The sequence below is a fragment of the Pelecanus crispus genome, chromosome Z (genome assembly GCF_030463565.1).
Source record: "Pelecanus crispus isolate bPelCri1 chromosome Z, bPelCri1.pri, whole genome shotgun sequence".
In the NCBI taxonomy this organism is placed as follows: Eukaryota; Metazoa; Chordata; class Aves; order Pelecaniformes; family Pelecanidae; genus Pelecanus; species Pelecanus crispus.
Genome location: NC_134676.1, coordinates 38,248,035 through 38,266,762, shown reverse-complemented (window position 1 = coordinate 38,266,762; position 18,728 = coordinate 38,248,035). Strand labels below are relative to the sequence as shown.

At 43.0% G+C, this 18,728-nt stretch overlaps 1 protein-coding gene across 2 annotated transcripts; it reads left to right on the top strand.

Annotated features, from left to right (window-relative positions):
- The first annotated feature begins 329 nt into the window (after positions 1-329).
- On the top strand, positions 330-18,477 carry HACD4 (3-hydroxyacyl-CoA dehydratase 4). Of its 2 annotated transcripts, XM_075726782.1 has the most exons (7): positions 330-377; positions 4,266-4,369; positions 5,280-5,407; positions 11,721-11,833; positions 14,959-15,065; positions 16,884-17,015; positions 17,746-18,477. In XM_075726782.1, the coding sequence occupies exons 2-7, from the start codon at positions 4,273-4,275 to the stop codon at positions 17,826-17,828; spliced, it is 660 nt and encodes a 219-aa protein (XP_075582897.1). In that variant the 5' UTR covers positions 330-377; positions 4,266-4,272; the 3' UTR covers positions 17,829-18,477. The 2 variants fall into 2 exon arrangements, with proteins under 2 accessions (XP_075582897.1, XP_075582896.1); XM_075726781.1 differs by lacking the exon at positions 17,746-18,477 and having other exon boundaries at positions 16,884-17,113.
- The last annotated feature ends 251 nt before the right edge of the window (positions 18,478-18,728 follow it).

Sequence of the window (18,728 nt, the reverse complement as noted above, 5' to 3'; positions counted from 1 at the left end):
ATTTCTTCTCTCCACTAATCCTTCAAAATACTGCTCTGGGTTAAGAGACAAAGTTAGTGAGATTTACAGACTATCTTACTGGTACAACGGCAAGAAACTGATTTAGGTTAGCTTAGGTTAGGTTAGATTTGGTTAGGTTAGGTTAGGCTAGGCTAGGCAAGGGGCAGGGCAAATGGAGTGGAGATATTTGGGGTTAGAAACTCCTTTCTCGGGAAGTGCACGGTTGTTCCTGCTTAGTGCTACATACAGTGACGTTGTGGGGTGGGGGAACAGGAAAGAGGAGGGGTGATCTCCAGACAAACAGCTGTTGCAGCTGTAGAGAGAAAAAAGGAGAAAGATCAGGAGGAGCAGCAGCAGCAATCTGACTCCTGCAACAGGTAATATCTCTTGAGTGCAGGTGACCTAGGCTGCTCAAATGCAAAAAGGAAGGGGGAAAAAAAATTGGGTGGGATGTGCCGGTGAGAGAAAAGTACATCTTTTGTACTGGCTCTCAGCAGCTTTCTTCTTCCTGAGCTATAGTGCTTGCAGCTTGTCACAGGGGTGGGAGGGGGAAGGGGTGGAAGTTCAGACCGCTATCACTTAAAAGGAAACCGTGTCAGCAGAGGGGCTTTTCTAGCAGACCTTTCCTGCAGAGAAAAAAAAAAAAAGGAACATCTCTCTTTGGTTTCAGAGCGAGGGTTGCTTCCTCATGTGCAGCCAGCCAGTATGGGCGCACAGAAGGCAGCAGAGTGCAATAGCTCTGAAGGCAAGGAAGTGCTCAGTTCACGCAGGCCTGTGTGGGACCCCCCTGAGAGGGACCTGACTCTGGCCTTCATCCTGGCACCTTGCAAGGGACACCCAGTCGGGCCAAGGGCTGCCCCGAACTGGGTGCCGCTGCTGTGCTACCTGTCACCTTCCCTAAGGGGGACGTGGTCCTGACCACCCTTCAGACACCGAGGGCACCTGCCTCTGTACTTACCTCAGATGACAGCTACCACAGAGACACACTGAAGACCTTCATGCTAACAATAATAATATGCAATAATTATGTGATTTTTCTGCCTGTGGAAATAAGTGAGGCTTTGCAAGCTAAAAATATATCACTGGTAAAATCTTTGCTGGTGAATAAAAGGGAAAAGGGTATGTTTGGGACCATGGTGCTGTGTGTGCTAGTTCTGAGTCGTCTTATGTTTCATCTAGTTTCCTAGATTTTCAGCCCAGAGAGAAAGCAGATAAAGTTTTCCACTTTACCACAACCATCAACCACAGCAAGGCTGATCCTAAATATGATAAATGCATCCCTAGCATTTCAATGTATTCGGTATAAAATCAGCCACAGTAAGTAATGTGGAACTGACAACTAAAACAACAGACAGCAAGCCCAGCCTTCTGGGTCTCTCTACTGCAACACCCATGCCTGTTTCTTTCTCCTGTCATCAATGCAGGCAGAGTACTGAAACGTGTAGTGCTCCCCCGATGCCCTCAAATGAAAGCGACTTGAAAGTGTTAAAGCCCATCATGCTACAAGGAATAAATGCCACAGCATTACAACCCAGGCACCAGGGAGGCTAAGTGAGGTTTGTAAGGTCAGCCAGCAAGTCTGGGGCAGGGTCAGGAACTGAACAGCTACCTGGTGGATTGCTAGTCAGTGTTTTGTCTGCAAGGGCACCGCAGAAGCAGGCTCTGTGAGGTGAATGTGGAATGATGCCTGCTGTGAACCAAGGAGAGCAAGAAATCTAATTAAAGCCTGTCTCTTCTGCCAGTGACCTTTCAAATAGAAGCAGATGGCTGAATTTTGTGTTGTGACACAAAACTCTTAGGACAGTGAAATAGGCTATCCTCAGTCTGCTTCTGGTTCTCTAGGTAAAGAGGTCAGCCTTTGGATGAGAAAGACCTTAGAGAACTGTTACATTTCAGCTTCCTTTGATTACACTGAAATCACCTTTTATTCTGTCAAAGGCTTCTGTCTGGTCTCACGTACCTTTTGTGTGGGGATTAACACAGTAGGATGAAACCCCATTTTGAGATCAGGGCTGTTCCTTCCCACAGTGAAGAACATCGACAAGTGAGGGAGCTGTGCTGCTTGCAGCTCTGGGATAGGGATCGGTCCTCCTGGTAACACCACGCATGCTGCCCGCCAGCACATGTCTACACTTCACTGGGAATATGGGGCCCTCCATAAATGCCAACAGTGCGTATACATTTCAGTAGTTGCAAGTACATTTTAAATATGATGAGTTCTAGCACACCGCAGCTGCCATATTGCCAAAACACTAGCGTGAAGCTGTGTTTACAACTGTCCTTTTGGTTACACCCTGTTTAGGCAAGATTAAGCAGCTTAAGAATTGTAAAGACAACAATTTTCTAGCCAGCCAATGGAGGAAAAGTTTGGAAAATAAACACAAATCACTGAAAGACAAGTTCTGAGAATGAGAGACAGATGTAGCAAACTAAACCTCTAAAGAAGAAAGAAACCATATGCTCATCTTGCACCCTGTGCAAAGCCCATGTGGTAATATCAGACCAGAGACTGGTGGAGGTGCTGACTGAAAAGCCTCAAGATCTTTATAACTGTTCCTGTAACTTGCATACTCATTACAGTGATTCCTATTCATCCAGTAATAAGGCTGTTTCTTAAATCAGAACAGGGTTCTTAATTTTTTGCCTTTTTGTAATGTACAGTGTCCCATCTTTTTTTCTTACCACAAGAGAGAACAAAGAACAATAAAGCAGATGAGATTTTAGGTCAATATTTATAGAGCTCAGTGGACTTCAGTGCAATTCAGTTGTATCATACTTTTCCCAAGAGGAGTGTTTATGGAATGCATTCCTTTGTCTGGGTCCTCATATGTCTTATTTTCATAGTATCAAAGGGCATGATGTCTCTTGGGAGGTAAATTATGCCAACAAATCTTTCTGTGCTTGTAGAAATGATGATATGAATAGTGACTATCCTGCATAACAGGGAGAGAGGAAGAAAGGCATTTTTTATGACCTCCCTAGGATATACGTAGATTAAAAATTTAGAAGATCAGTTTATCCAGAGCAATTTACTAACATGTGTATTATTATTTATGGTCTTGGCCCAATGCTGGGAATGAATTATATGCATTTATCATATTTAGGTATTTCTAAACACAGAAATTGACTGTGTTTGTTCATGAACAGATACAAATGAAATAAAGTTTGATGGCAGAGACATACCACATGAACACACTGGATCAAGGGGTAACTTAAAGAGCTCTTACTACTTATTGGTTCAGGAAGTTAATTGGTCAAACACAGGAGATAAATTCTAGTACAAAATTCACAGATTAATTTCCCCAAAAGGTGGACAGTCCTTTTCATAGCTGGAGGACAAACAAGCCTCTTTCTCCTGAATAAGTCAGAAGAAAATTTATTTATGGGAAAGAGAAATTAAGTATCTCCAGAGCCTATGAAGTTTTGCAAAAGTCAGATTACCTATGAAAATTAGGTTAGAATAGCTACAAAAGTTAGTCTGCTCCAACAGAAGAAGATTCACTTTATTAAATGCAACTTGAAACACAGGCTGTGCGGAAAGACAAAGACCCTAATTTCATGTTTATCTGGAAAACCTGTAGAGCAAGTTTGTTAAAGGAAAGACAGATATCCTTCAGACTGCATCAAATAAAAGCAGATGGAAATGTGGCTTTCTTTTCCATTTCTTCACCTACATTTTTATAAGTACTTGCAACTATGCTGTCTGCTGGCGACACTGCAAATTATTTGCATTGTACTTTAAGCTGTCTTGAGCGCATGCTAGAGGTTCTGGGAAGAACAGGATAAACCTCACCCAGATGCAGAAATCCCAAGGCTGGTGTCTGCGGGAGTCCAAGACCTTCAGCAGGGCTGCGGTGGGTGTGACCCCCAGCAGTGCCTTGAGCCTGCTCACACTGTCAAGGCAGAGCCACGCCAAGGGGCTCCGGCTTGAATCAAGCACTCAGCACCGTGTCTTTGTTTAGCTACTTTTTCCTCTGGAGGCACAGATTTCACTGTAGGGCCACAGATCACCCTAACCACTGGTGGAAACTCAAGAAAATTTTTCTGGGCATCCTAGGTATACCAACAAAGGGAGCCTTTGATCTATAAGTGTGAGTACTCTTCTGTGACCACTGACAGACATGGACAGTTTTCACTGCTCCGTTTACATTTCAGCTGTTCCCCTTTGATTTCCTAATGTGTAATTTAGTGCAATTTCTACAGGACAAAAAGCTTGAATATTGTAGTAAGTCATATAGTTTGCTTTATCATTTTCACTTCCACAGCTTTACCATGAACACCTACCTCTTCGTGTATGACTTAATGCAATTCTGTGGACATTCCTGGATATTTACAAATATGGTCATCAGGTTCATGTCATTTGGAAAAGGTAGGATTCCTTTTATATTTTTCTTAAATATTTTAAGAGGCAGTAGCACGCAGAAACATCAAATTAGAGATAAAGTTAGGATTCTGAATAGGTGTATGTCCAATACCAGAGGCTGTAATTTCAATTAGAAAAACATTGTTTCTTCCATTAAAAAGGATGAACAAATTACTGGTACCTATGTTCTGCCTGTATCACATCAGGAATGAAGCTCTTGTTTTACTAATGAGCTTTACTATTCAGCAACCTACTAGTAAGATTTGACTTAGACATAGACCTAAATGTGACTAGGTCCAGTCATTATGGTGAATATTAATCTTATGGAAGCCACTAGGAGAGAATATTTTTGTGGTTAATGCACATGACTCTCTATCTCCAAAAACATTGCAACGTATTTCTCTTTCTGTTGCATGGGGTTAAGGCACAAAAATAGAAAACTAGTGATTGGAAATCTAAAATGATTTATAATGGTGGACAGTTGTAGCCACATAAAATACCTACTTTATTGTCTCTGCTTGTTTTAGGAAGTGCCATGGGTACAGATACAGGCAGGAACTCAACATCTCCTCATGTTTAGACATTCCTCATACATGTCCTCAACATTTCCTCATATTTAGAAATATCCTAAAGCGGTATCTCTAAACCAACACATCCTCCACAGTGTTTGCCAGTGCAGCAAGTATAGGGGATCCCATTCTTTTCTCAGCTTCCTGCCTCTGTGTCAGAGCCACACACAGAGTGGACTGCCTCCTCCCCTCCCTGAACCTTTGCTTCTGCTCCCCAAAAGTTTGGTACTGTGTGAACTTTATTTCTTGTCATCTCCAGTGGTGATAGGGCAAAAGCAAACCCAGCAGTTGGCCCAGACTTTTACTACATAACGACCCTCTAATTTTCCTCCTCACTTTGCCTGTAGATTCGTTTGCCGACACGTTTTACTCCATAGGACTTGTAATGCGCCTTTGCCAGTTGTTATCGATATTGGAGATCCTACACATCCTCATTGGCATTGATAAAAGTCGTCTCTTCCCCAGGTTTTTGCAGGTAAGTCTGTTTCTCAAGACCCTCCTTCCACGACCTACACACTTCAGCCATGGCTGCCCCTGGGGACAAGCCCAGGCTGAACTACCTTGAATGGTGCACTGGTGCCCTTCTTCAGGGAGCTTGGTCTGTAGTAGCTTGCTAACTGCAGGAATTGAGCCCTCAGAACTTGGTTGGGAAAGAGCTGCTCTCTCAACATTTTTCTTTTTTGAGTGAAACTGAATAGAGAGTGCCCCACACCCAGCCCACAACAGGGACCTGGCAGATGTCCACCTACAGAAATGGGGCAGCCCCCATTTCTAGGCTGCCATAGGTGGCTGAAGATACTACCTCCCCAGCCAACTTGTTTACAGCCAGAAGACAACATTTCAGAGCCTACATTTCACTAGCTAATTCTTTTCCATGCCCTTTCCTCACTGACAAGTGCATATTTATTTTGTAGACAAGCACAAGACAAGATTTTGTGGGGTAGCAAAAGGATGGCAGTGAGAAAACTACCAGCACATCAAGCCTCCTGAAACAGGGTTTGCTGGTGGTCATGGAGTGTGGAAGGAAAAGAATTGATTAAGAAAGAGAAATTAAGGGACTGAAGAAGAATTAATGTTGTGAAGGGAAAGAGAGGAGAATTGTCATATTCTTGCTGTAAGGGTCTCTGGCCTCTCAAACCCAGACACAGGCAAATTGTGGTAACATCCAGAGGTTCAGACACTGTTAAGGGGTTTACAGGGCATATGTTCAGCTGTAGGCAGAAAACCCGCCAAAAGAGCACATGCTATAGCAGGAAACAAGATGATTCTCTGACATCTTCCTCACCACACTCTTGTTTTCTGTTGGGAGTTAATCTCAGGTTTTGGTATTTTTCTTAATGCATTGGAAAAGTAAAAATGTTGACTTGAGTTTACTTTCAAACCTTTCCAATGCTTAGTATTTGAATAATGGTGAAACTGGTATTGCTCTCAGCAGTCAGAAGGTAGAAGAGTAAGAGTAGTTAGTTACGTTTTTAGTTTTCTGGATAGCCCATTTTTGTCAAATTACATACTGCATGGGTGAAGATGTTCCTCTTTTTAAATCTCCATTAGAAATTGATTGACTAATACAGATCTCTGTTCTTTATGCTGCTCACTAAGTATAGTAGCAAATTTGTCAAAATGCAATTAACTGTTTCTCCCTGCCTAAATCTGCATGCTTTTACGCTAATCTGTGGGGGAAGGGGAGGAAGTATCCTATCTAATGTGTCCTGTAACAAATCTTACATCATCTCTTGGAGAGAAGAGCAGCCTGCTAATGTTAATAGTCATTAAAGCAACACTTGTTCTGGCAGAGTTTGCACATTCCCCAGCCCTGACATAGTCGTTCCCTTCCTACCCAGCTGTACAGAAGCAGAGATTGGGGAAGCCTGCACTGCTCTGTGTTGCCACAAGAGACACTAGATATGAAATGGATATTCTGAGCAAGAAAACTGTGACCTTTCTTGTGCAGAGCAATTACTGCAGTGCTCTCCAAGGCAGCATGGGGAAGGTGGGTCAGGGAATGATACAGCCTGTGACTCCAAACATTTGCTTCACAACAAAGATAGCTTTGGATCCTTACTTGGTTCTTTCCCCAGGTGTTCTCTCACCACAAATACAACTCTCTTGCCTTGATGTTAGCAGTAGTCTCATGCTGTCCGACCAAGGTGTACAGGCTCTTTGTTGTAGACTCTGCTTGCACTTGATTTGCCCTGCTTTTGCTGTGAGAGTGCAGGTTATGCAGTTGTGTGCCAACAGCACTCCCATGTGCCTTGCCACACTATCCTCCCTGCCTCTTAGGAAAAGAAGAAAGATGTATTTTCCACAATGAACTGGGGAAGGACAGTTGGAGATGCTTAGCTTACTGCAGCCTACTGGGCTACTGCACATAAGGCACTGGTAAAGCTGCGAGAATTTGCTAGTGGCTGCCCTGTTCTGCGTTCCCACCACCTGTTCTGACTCTAAGCTTAAAACATACCCCTAGACGCATCCTTCAGGTCATGCACAGGCATGCATATCCACTGTGGAGTTCATCCCAGGTGATCTCTAGGATGAGAGAACAGGTGGCTATGGCAATGTCAGGGAAGCACATGGGTGGAGGTGACACCACCCTCAATAAAACAAACTGTGAAAGCACCCCTGTGGTGGTTGGTTGTTTTGCAGATACAAGATTTAAGCAGAGTTTGAAGGAAGGATTTCTGCCTAATATCCCATTTATCGTGGTTTAGCAGCATTTACAAGGAACACTTTGAGATACACGTTACAGATACTGGAAAAGCAAACTCAGAGGTGTTTCTGGTAAAACCTTTTCAGGGTGGCCTCATTGAGGGACAAAGTGTCAGGCTACCAGGCACCTGAGAAGGGTTAGGTAGGCCAAGGCCGAGTCATACCAGGAAAGACAGACACGTCCTGCATGATGGGTGCTCTGGAGGAAGGGAAGACAAGGGAGGGTCACAAATTTGTTGCAAAGGGATGTTTCTTGGGGCATTTGCAGCTTGAATGATTGAGAGGAGGACAAGAGAATGTGTCACATGTCATTGCAGTTGCCAAAACAGAGGATAATGACATTTAGTAGTCTGGTCAGGGACCAAAGGCTGAGAGGACTGGTACTTTAGCAAGGGAGAGAGTAGGAAAGGTGTAAGAAAAGACTTGCATTTTTGTGAACAAAACACCAGTTCTTCATCCTGTGCAAACACGATTGGATTTACCAGACCAAAAGCAACGTACTACGGCTTTGTGATAAAAACATTAATTTTTAACTTAATCTAAATATTCAGTAGCGCTTTTCTTACTACTTTTTTTTTTTAACATTCACTAAATCAAAAAGCTATGTAAGGGTTTCAGGTACCAAGTACGATACTGCACAGTCACTGTTACTAAAAAATGGAAGTGAATATGCTGCCTGCTCCTGCCCTAACCTCAGCTAGTCTAATTTGCTGTGTTTCACTTACTTGCTTCAAATGCCCAGGCTGCCTTGCGGAAATTTATGCCCTTATGCAGAACTTGCTGCATCCTGTGAGACACCAGTCCTTGGAAAGGAAGGAAATTCCAGTTTGATTTTAACACAAAGAACAAGAAGGAATGAAAAATGAAAGCATTGTATTTACGCTTTGTGAGGTGTCAGCACGTTCTTCCTTTTTATGAACATGAAAACACAGGACTTCTAGTTTTGCTTTTTTTTTTTTCTTTTCTTTTTTAACAAGCAAGAGACTAGCAACAGAAAATACCATATTTTCATTCTTGCAAGGACAAATGATCCATAGAAGAAATGAGCTGTGGCTGAGCAGCTGCACGGTTTTTGTATGTATGTGTATATATGTATGTGTGTATACACACACATATACATATGCGTACATGTATGCGTGTATATTTACACGGGTATAGACATGTGTATACATGTACATGATTCCATGTATATATGTATACAGATGTGTGTGTATAGGGGCACATGATCAACAGACATTTACTTGAATATTCTCCTCTTCAAGTAGCACCCTGGCTTGCCTATTGCTGAAAAAGCCCACAGCCTTTGACTAACCCCTGCCTCTACCTTCAGTTTGTGTGGGTTACCTAAAGGTATGAGTGCTATGAAAGAAGAGAGCATAATGTCTTGAAGGGGAATAAAGGCAAGCAGGCGGGCAACCTCCTGATTTACACAGAGAAGAGGTAGGCTGCCACTGTCTGTCCTCATGAGGACGTGGCAATTGCCCTGAGCAGCCAGGCCTGTGTCCCGCCCCACAGATGTGCTCCAGAGCAAGGCCAGAGGTGGTTTTCAGTTCTGGCCTGTGATGGCTGCTTTGTGCATCCCGTTGTTTGCTGGCTGAGACTGCAGTCTGACAGGAACAGAAGACCTTCAGGGGACCTGCTTCATGTCAGGCCCAGTTGCCTGCTGTTTCAGGTGCTTAGCCTGCTTTACACAGTCTGCTTACTGACTTCCATCATCTGCAACTAGCAAGGCTGAGTGCCTCCAGTGCTCCCCTTCCCAAACATGAATGCTCCGATGGAGGAGATCTGTTCATCCCCAGCTAGGTGATACTCACTGCCTCTTGTCCATCTGCTTGTGCCCTGGGGAGAGAAGGAAATCCACAGCCTCTTCCCCTCCCAGCCCATGAGGCTGAATTGTGGGTCCCCATAGCCACTCTGTCTCGTTGGGCAGTGCTCATCCTTTTGAAACTGGGGATGGTAACTACCTGTCTGCTGCTTATCCTTTTATGTTCCTGAAACAGGACCAGCTCCTGATCACTTGACCCATGCTGTTTTGTAGCACTTTTCCACCCATCCACCTCTTGAAGGGCAAGTGACTGTTTGGAAAACCTGCCAGCTCTCAGCTCTAAAAACATGTCCACCTTATCATGATAAAGCTTTGGTCTCTAGGTGAGACAATTCCCTGGGGCAGTTCCCTGAAATATCTCTTATATTAACAATATTGCAGAACTCTCTCTCCACATCTGTCTGATTTTAGGGTTGGTAACAAAATGCCCACACTACCAATGCTGCACTCCTTCACCACCCTTCACCAAAATTATTTTAACTCAGGTTCTATGTTATTTCTTCTCTCCAGCACACAATCCCGCTCAATGCTCACACTGCTTTTACCTTTGTTTTGATTTCCCTCTTGTGATGGTTGTCCCACCATGCTTCTCCTATCTCTGTTGTACCTGGTTTCAGATCCTACATCAATGCTTCAGTTCCCCCATTTTCTTGCCAGGTTCCTCAGCATCAGTGTAGAAACACAGGACCTATTACCTCTCACTCTCTGCTTCCTAGCCCGTCTATACAGAAGTCTGTCAACATCTGACCTTCTTAGAAATCAGTTCCTCAGTTAGGGACCAATGGGATCAGCAGCACAAGATGACAGTCAGGGCAGGGTGAGAGGCAGCAAAACCATTTTTATCTGTTGTGGGCCCTCAGTGCTTCTCAAGATGAGGAACCAGATCCCTAGGGGAGGGACATGCTCTCCTTCTATATGAAAAATTGCTCTCATGTAATTTTCCTGAATAGTGAAGTGATGGCTGCTTTATCTGACAGATGTGGTTTGCAAAAAAAGTCAGTAGCCAAAATGTTCTGTGCAGGAACTGGTAAACACTACGTAGCAAAGCTACCACACAAACCTGCTGAGAGGCCAATTTCTTATTTTGTTTAAGGTAGGAGTAAGGGGAAGGGGGAAACCAGTGAAGAAGAATGACTGCACTTATAAAAACCACCCTGTTAATCCATTTTCATTTCATGACTTTTCACTGACTTGACATCTTAAGCCATAAAATCATTAAACCTAAGGTACCTTATGGAAGAGATGGCAGTGGGTATAACAAACAAACAAACAAACAAACAGTGAAGCTATACTGATTCATACCAACTGAATAGATGCATGTTTTTGTCTTCAGCACTTTCAAATAGAGTGTAAATCAGAGTGAACTGGTACCATTCTGGGATAGTTTCATAAGCAACTGTTGGCAGTACTGAATATTACAGATACATTTATTTTACAGGGCAGGGCATAGATGCTGATAGGAAACTTGTCCAAGAAAGCTGCAAAAAGACACCTTTATTTTTAATTTTCTTTAATATTGCCAAAGTATTTTTTTTAAGCTGGGGACACTGCCTGTTTAATCCAATTTAGTATCTTTTCATTTGTAAAGGCATACCTTGTGAGTCAGATAAGGTTCAACCACTAGAAAAATGTTATGACATAAATATTATGGGAATAATTCACGTAAATGACAAGCTTAAACCCACCTCTCCTAGCCAGGAATAAGAAGGAAAGAAAAATGAGGAGTTCTACTTTTCCTCCTCCTTTCTGCAAATCTCACATGAGAGAGATCCCTTGGGATGCAGATCTCCAAGCCATGGAAAGCAGAGCTGGGACTGTGAGATTAGCACTGCCTGGCGTACTACCCACCCCAAGGGCCCCCCAAGTCCCAGGGCCTCCCATGCAGCCTACAAGCAAGGAAGCTGACCCCCACCGGCCCTCCAGGTGCCGGGGCGCAGTGGGAGAAGTCCTTGCTCCCACGACCTCAGCCGGCTCATCCACAGGTTCCTTGGGCTATGAACACAAGCCATCCCCGTCGGCAAGCAAACTTCCACCCTTACCACAGCAGATCTGTGGTGCTGCAGCCAACAGTTTCCAGTTCCCCGAGCTGGAGGCCAATGGCGCCTTGAACAAAAGCAGGCCATGAAGCGAAATATCCACTGCAGCATTTGTGTAAAGCAAACTGGATTCACCTGTGGCCTCCTATTTTACCAAAATGGCACAGAAATGAGAGCTATAGAAGGTGCTACCTGAATTCACAATTCTTTTTTCTTTTCAGATCACGGAGAGAATAATTGTTTTATTTGTTGTGATCAACAGTCAGGAAGAAGTTCAAGGGAAATACGTCGTCTGTGTTTTATTTTTCCTTTGGAATTTATTAGATGTCGTCAGGTAAGGAGTCAACAGCAAAACCATGAGGGGAAAACAGGTCATGCTTAGGAGCAGAAACCCACTCCCACTGTGCTGCAGGCTCATTTAATTATTCTGAAATTGGTGGAAAAGCATATTACCCATTTTAAATAAAAGCTTGGACTTTATACGCTAGTTACTGATTTTTACAAAAATACGCATAGCTGAGAGGCAGTGACTTACAGAAGTATTTCAATCATTGCATTAACATTTCTAGTTCAACAGATTTGACCTAACAAAAATTCAGAAGGAAATCACAACTACCACCTGGGGAACAGCAATTTCTGTAACTCATTTACAACCCTATTGCTTTTATTTATTTATTTATTTATTTTTAACATCTCACTTCAATCCAAGATTGACAGCACAGTAAGGCAGCACTGGCAGAACTTCTTACCGAGATGGAAAGACTATTCTGGGCTAATTGCACTGTGCTTTCCAAAAAACCAAGAGCTCCTGCTGTAGCGACTGAGAATTTTGGTGTAGTAGGTCATATATCACACCACAGGGACAACATGCATGAGGCAAAATGGATAGGAATACAATTCAGGATTTTTATTTCAAAAATTTTGTATGGTGGAAGGTTACCAGTACCTCCCTGTAGTAAAAGTATAGCAGTGAAAATTCCACATTACTGACTTTTGCATTGATATCTGAAGTCAGTAACATTTCTCTAATGTAACTTAAGCTTCTATGGACCTCAGTCTGTAGACTTAGAGCAGGGAAGACATATGGAATTAAGCAACATTTTAACAAGACATAGCCCTCATGGCAACCTCTGTATGGGAGCAAAATTTTTTTCTTTATCTTTTTTCTTTCTGCTAAAATAGCTTCCTGCTATTTTAAATACATTACTTTGGGGACTGGCTGGGGAATATGGATTTAGGCAGCAAAGGATATGTATGTTATAAAAGAGATCTGAAAAAGGAAAGTGTCAGGTAGGATGATGTCGTGGTTTCAGCTGGGATAGAGCTAATTTTCTTCCTAGTAGCTGGCATAGTCCTGTGTTTTGGATTTAGTTTGAGAATAATGTTGATAACACACTGATGTTTTAGTTGTGTCTAAGTAGCAATTACACTAGTCAAGGACTTTTTCAGCTTTCTATGCTCTGCCAGCTGCAGCAGAAGCTGGGAGGGGGCACAGCCAGGACAGCTGACCCAAACTGACCATATGACATCATGCTCAGTATATAAGCTGGGGGGAGCTGGCCAGGGGGTCAGTGATCGCCGCTTGGGAACTGGCTGGGTATTGGGCAGTGGGTGGTGAGCAATTGCATTGTGCATCACTTATTTTGTGTATTATTATTATTTTCCCTTCCTTTTCTGTCCTATTAAACTGTCTATCTCAAGCCACGAATTTTACTTTTTTTTTTTTTTTTTACAATTCTCTCCGCCATCCCACTGGGGAGGGGAAAGTGGGGGAATGGCTGTGTGGTGTTTAGCTGCCTGCCGGGTTAAACCACAACAGATTAGTAAGAAAGACTTTAAGTCAGCTTCAGAGTATTTATGCTACATGTGTTAATAAACTACTACTTGTATTAATTATTTGGATTATTGCTCCATCCCATTTCTTTTTGAAGCTTGTAAAGTTAAAATAGTAGAACTTAAATCTCAAATGAAAGGGTTCTGTGCAGCTGGAGAGAGGCCAAAAGTGTAAACAATACAAGTCCTGGCAGTGCATAATAGTCCTATCAATGCATCATTATTTTCTATCTTTGCTAAAAAACACAGTCCAGCATCATAGCAATAACAGTGGCCATTTAATAGGCAAGATACTGTGGTCTATAGCAGCACATGACCAATTAAAACAATAATGCATAGTACAACTTAGAGAGATTTAGAATTCTTACCCCCCCTCCCCCCTTTTTTTTTTTTTTACAGCATTTGTGCCATGTCCTAGCATCTCAAAGAAATGGTCATGTCTAAAAGTGTACAGGAATCTATCCCATCCCTTAGCCCACTAGCCTTGCAGTATTACAAGTTCTTCCACTTAGTTCTTCAGACACATAAATATCCTGTGCATTATGGCTAATTAGCAAATTCTGCAAGGTTTTCTTATCTGATCTTTCCTGCTTATACCATAAACAGTCCAAGAAGGTGTATAGAGAGGGAGTAGCTGTTTCCTTTTTGTATTGGGTTGAGATTATGCCATAAAAGCAATAATAATAAAAATTTGAGACAATCCTGAGGTTGCAGAGGGCAAACTTGAGAGAAGATGGTACATTCTATGATTCTATGACTTTGATATGATTCTATTTATAGCCTATCAAACTATTCTACAGTCCAGGAATGATACAGAATTAGTCAAATGAACTAATAAGAAGGGAATACAGTAAGTTTGTTTAATGCTGTCAGAAACAGTCCTGGCTAACAGTGGCTTAAAAATCCTTATTTTCGTATCTCTAGCAAGACCACAGGGCAAAAAGCCTTTCAGCTGACCAAAAATGCGATCAGACCTGTTTCTCTGGTGTTTGGAAAGCTGCTGTACCACTGTTAGATCAAAGTAGCTCGAATTAGCTCACCTTTGCAGACTGAAGTCCTAGGCACTCTGGTCTCCCAGTGGGCAACAGTAACAGCCACAGTAAGAATAAAACACTGCAATACATTGGAGCGCAATTGCTTTTTTTGCACCTACAACTTCTTCTGAGGTCCAGGGGAGGGGCAGCTATACTACAGAAGATTAAGTACCTGCGATTACTTTGCTGATCAGCCTCCTCCAGCAGTGGTTTAGCTAGTTCAGCAGTCATAAATCAGCATTTTCTCAGTCCCAAGCAACAGTCATATTCTGTTTGCCCCTCTCAAGCTGTAACATCCCTATCTGAAATCCATTTTCTGATGGACCAATATGAAATCATACTGATTTGTGATAGAGCCTTTGGGCTGGAGGGCTGTATTGCTGTCTGCCTGCTCTGCACTGCAGACAACCCTTTTGAAACAATCAGACATCAATTAGAGCCTGAACAAAACTGTTGCAGTATTGCTCTGAAATTTTCTCAGACAGGCAGCTCCAAGCTATTCTGCAATTCCCTTGGATTTTTCAGTAATGTATCTTTAAAATAAAGACATGATCATTCCCTCTGAGCTCACCTGCTATTCCTCTTGCTGCAGATACACTTACAACATGTTAGCAAGGATGGGAATATACTACCTACCACTGACATGGCTCAACTTCTCACTGTGCATCCCACTCTATCCCCTTTCAGTTCTGGCTAAAGGTAAGGAGATGGGAAAGGTACAAAAGACTTGCTTCCTTAATCTTCTTCAGTAAAATTTGATCAGTTCAATTATAATTTGTGTTTAAGATTTTGTGTTGCCAAAGTAGTCATAAATGTTTACGTCACTTATCTTCCTCTTTTCTGTACTTTTTTCCTTAACAGGGGTTCTCTGCTGTTTGTGTGGGGTTTTTTTGGTTTTGTTTTGTTTTTTACCAGTATGGGAAAATGTTCATTTTTCTGGGTAAAGCAAGAAAATAATGCCACAAAAGACACATGGATTCTCCCATTCCAGACTGACCACATTAGACAGCAAGTCCCAAAGCTGCCTTTTCACCCACTGAGGGTGACCTTACTGGCTCAGGCCATACTTAGCAGCTTATCATACTTACACCAGGAACTGCGCCCACTGAGATCATGTTGAAAGCAGTGCAACTACAGGAGTCACAGAACTTGTTATTGAATGGGAAACAATCACAGAATCATAGAATTGTTTAGGTTGGAAAAGACTTTTAAGATCATCCAGTCCAACTGTTAACCTAACATTGCCAAGTCCACACTAAACCAATTAAGAGTAGACTAGACTAAACCAAACCATGTCCCAGAGTGCCACATCTACCCGTTTCTTGAATGCTTCCAGGGATGGTGACTCCACCACCTCTCTGGGCAGCCTGTTCCAATGCTTGACTACTCTTTCCGTGAAGAAATTTTTCCTAATATCCAATCTAAACCTCCCCTGGCGCAACTTGAGCCCATTTCCTCTCGTCCTGTCGCTAACTACATGGGAGAAGAGACCAACACCCACCTCACTACAACCTCCTTTCAGGTAGTTGTAGAGAGCGACAAGGTCTCCCCTCAGCCTCCTCTTCTCTAAGCTAAACACCCCCAGTTCCCTCAGCCGCTCCTCATAAGGCCTGTGCTCCAGACCCTTCACCAGCTTCATTGCCCTTCTCTGAACACGCTCCAGCACCTCAATGTCTTTCTGGTATTGAGGGGCCCAAAACTGGACACAGTATTCCAGGTGTGGCCTCACCAGCGCCGAGGACAGGGGGACAATCACCTCCCTGCTCCTGCTGGCCACACCATTCCTGATACAAGCCAGGATGCTGTTGGCCTTCTTGGCCACCTGGGCACACTGCTGCCTCATGTTCAGCTGGCTGTCAACCAGCACCCCCAGGTCCTTTTCAGCCAGGCAGCTTTCCAGCCACTCTTCCCCAAGCCTGTAGCGTTGCATGGGGTTGTTGTGACCCAAGTGCAGGACCCGGCACTTCGCCTTGTTGAACCTCATACAATTGGCCTTGGCCCATCGACCCAGCCTGTCCAGGTCCCTCTGCAGGGCCATCCTACCCTCCGGCAGATCGACACTCCCACCCAATTTGGTGTCATCTGCAAACTTACTGAGGGTGCACTCAATCCCCTCATCCAGATCGTTGATAAATATTAAACAAGACTGGCCCCAAAACAGAGCCCTGGGGAACACCGCTTGTGACCGGCCGCCAACTGGATTGAACTCCATTCACCGCTACTCTCTGGGCTCGGGCCACCCAGACAGTTTTTTACCCAGCAAAGAGTATCCCTGTCCAAGCCATGAGCGGCCGGCTTCCCAAGGAGATACTTGCTAATTCTAGTATTAGGAGCAATTAGCACCTCAGACCTACAAAACAAACTCAAGGAGAAAAAAACAGGTGTATATGTGTACAAATGACATGGTAAATGCAGCATATAAGCTATCTGCGCCTTAAGGGTATCTGACTTTTACATGAAGTTTTTTGATGACCTTCCACCTCCTTTTGACTAAAGATCTACCATGTTATTTTACAGCATTTGCAATTTGTGTGTCACTGCCATATTTTGAATCCTTCGGCACATACTCCATCAAGCTACCATTTCCATTTGCCTTCTCAATCTACTTCCCCTATGTTCTGAAAATGTACCTGCTAGTGCTGTTTATAGGTAAGTATCTCATCTTCCACAAAGCTGGGTATCAACACAACTGGGATGCCTATGACAACAAAAAATCATATCAGCATAGCTCCTTTCACAAACTCTGACTCTCTCTGCCACGTTTCCTGCAGACCACTGCAGGGAAAGTTCATCACCAGCTGTTTTGATTTCCGGTGTCTTTCAATACAAATAACTGAATTTGGAAGAGACACTATGTGTGTGAGGCAAAAAAAAAAAACCAAAACAAAAATATAAAAATTGCTTCAATGATCCTGGCCTTACAGCTATTTACTGAAGTTTGCTTGCCTTTTTTTTAAAAAAAAAAAAAAAATTCCTATTTGATCATACTCTCATTCTGTGCAACTGCTCCTCACTCATTCCTCCTAGCTGCTATGAGAAGTTCTATCTAAATTAAGACTTGTACAGCTCGATTATCCAAAGGGATGAAAAAAGAGCCCACCCCAAAACCTGTATGTAAATAGACCCCTTCTTCTCAACACAGTACTTTTGAAAAATCTGAACTGAATTTGGCTGCATTACAGCCAAGTCTTTGTTCTGTCATTGGCTTTAATTCTGATTTAAAGGATCTTGTCTTTGTGATGCAGTGTTCTGTTCCCAAGTTCATGGAAGGAACTGTGCAAGGTTGCCAGATGAAGGCTCATACTGTTCCTTCTAAATGAACTAATGATGCTTTGGAATCTACTCCCTTGTTCTTACACCATTTTGTGTTTTGATTCAGGTATGCGCTTTATCATCCAGAACCTCTTCTCTGAAAGGAAGGCACACCTAGGGATGGGCAACATCAAAAAGAAAAGAAGCTAAGTTGATATTTTGTTGGGAAATAAGAAATATATTCCCAGTGGGCTGCTGCATATCATACGTTAAAAAGAAATTAGACAAAGATTTGCAATGCAAAACTCCTGTTTGCATGTACATTATCTGGCTATGTAGAATTTTCAGAAGAGGCCTCAAAAATGGAGCAGCTCAAAGTAACTACTTACTTTTGAAAGTTTTGACTTTGAGTGGCAGGAGTTTTAAAAATGAATATATTTTTTCTAACACATACTAGAGAACTCTGAAAAAAATGGAAGAGTGCTGCCACTTGCAATCACACTAACAACCCTTATTTTGGTTAATTCTTGCCTCATTAGCAACAGATGGTGTAATGACACCACCATTTAATCTGTAAGATCCATGCTACAGAAGTTCTTGAAGAGCTGCAGCCTGTGAGAAGGAACCATGTTGGAGCAGTTCATGAAGGACTGTATCCCATGGGAGGGACCCCATGCTGGAGCAGAGGAACAGTGTGAAGAGGAACAAGTGGTAGAGATGGAGGCTTACGAATGGACTGCAACCCCCATTCCCCACCCACCCTGTGCCACGTGGGGAGGGAGGAAGTTGAAGAGCCAGGAATGAAGGTGTGAAGTTGAGCCTAGGAAGAAGGGAGGGGTGAGGGGGAGGTGTTTTTACTTTTGTCTTTGTTTCTTACCATCTTACTCTATTTTTAACTGGCAATAAATTATGCTTCCCCAAGTTGAGTCTGGTTATGTGATGGTAAACGGTAAATGATCTTCCTGTCTTTATCTTGACCCACGAGCTTTCTCATCCTATTTTCTGCCTGTCCTGTTGAGGAGGCGGAGCAAGAGGAGCAGCTGAATGGGCATTTGGCAGCCAGCTAACGTCAAACCTACCACAGATACTCATATTAAACCTTGTTTATTG

Excerpts from the sequence above, each read along its gene's own strand:
- HACD4 (XM_075726781.1), top strand. The coding sequence starts at position 4,273 with ATGAACACCTACCTCTTCGTGTATGACTTAATGCAATTCTGTGGACAT. Across the intron at positions 5,408-11,720 it reads TCTTCCCCAGGTTTTTGCAG|ATCACGGAGAGAATAATTGT; the intron begins GTAAGTCTGTTT and ends TTTTCTTTTCAG. Across the intron at positions 11,834-14,958 it reads AATTTATTAGATGTCGTCAG|ATACACTTACAACATGTTAG; the intron begins GTAAGGAGTCAA and ends CTCTTGCTGCAG.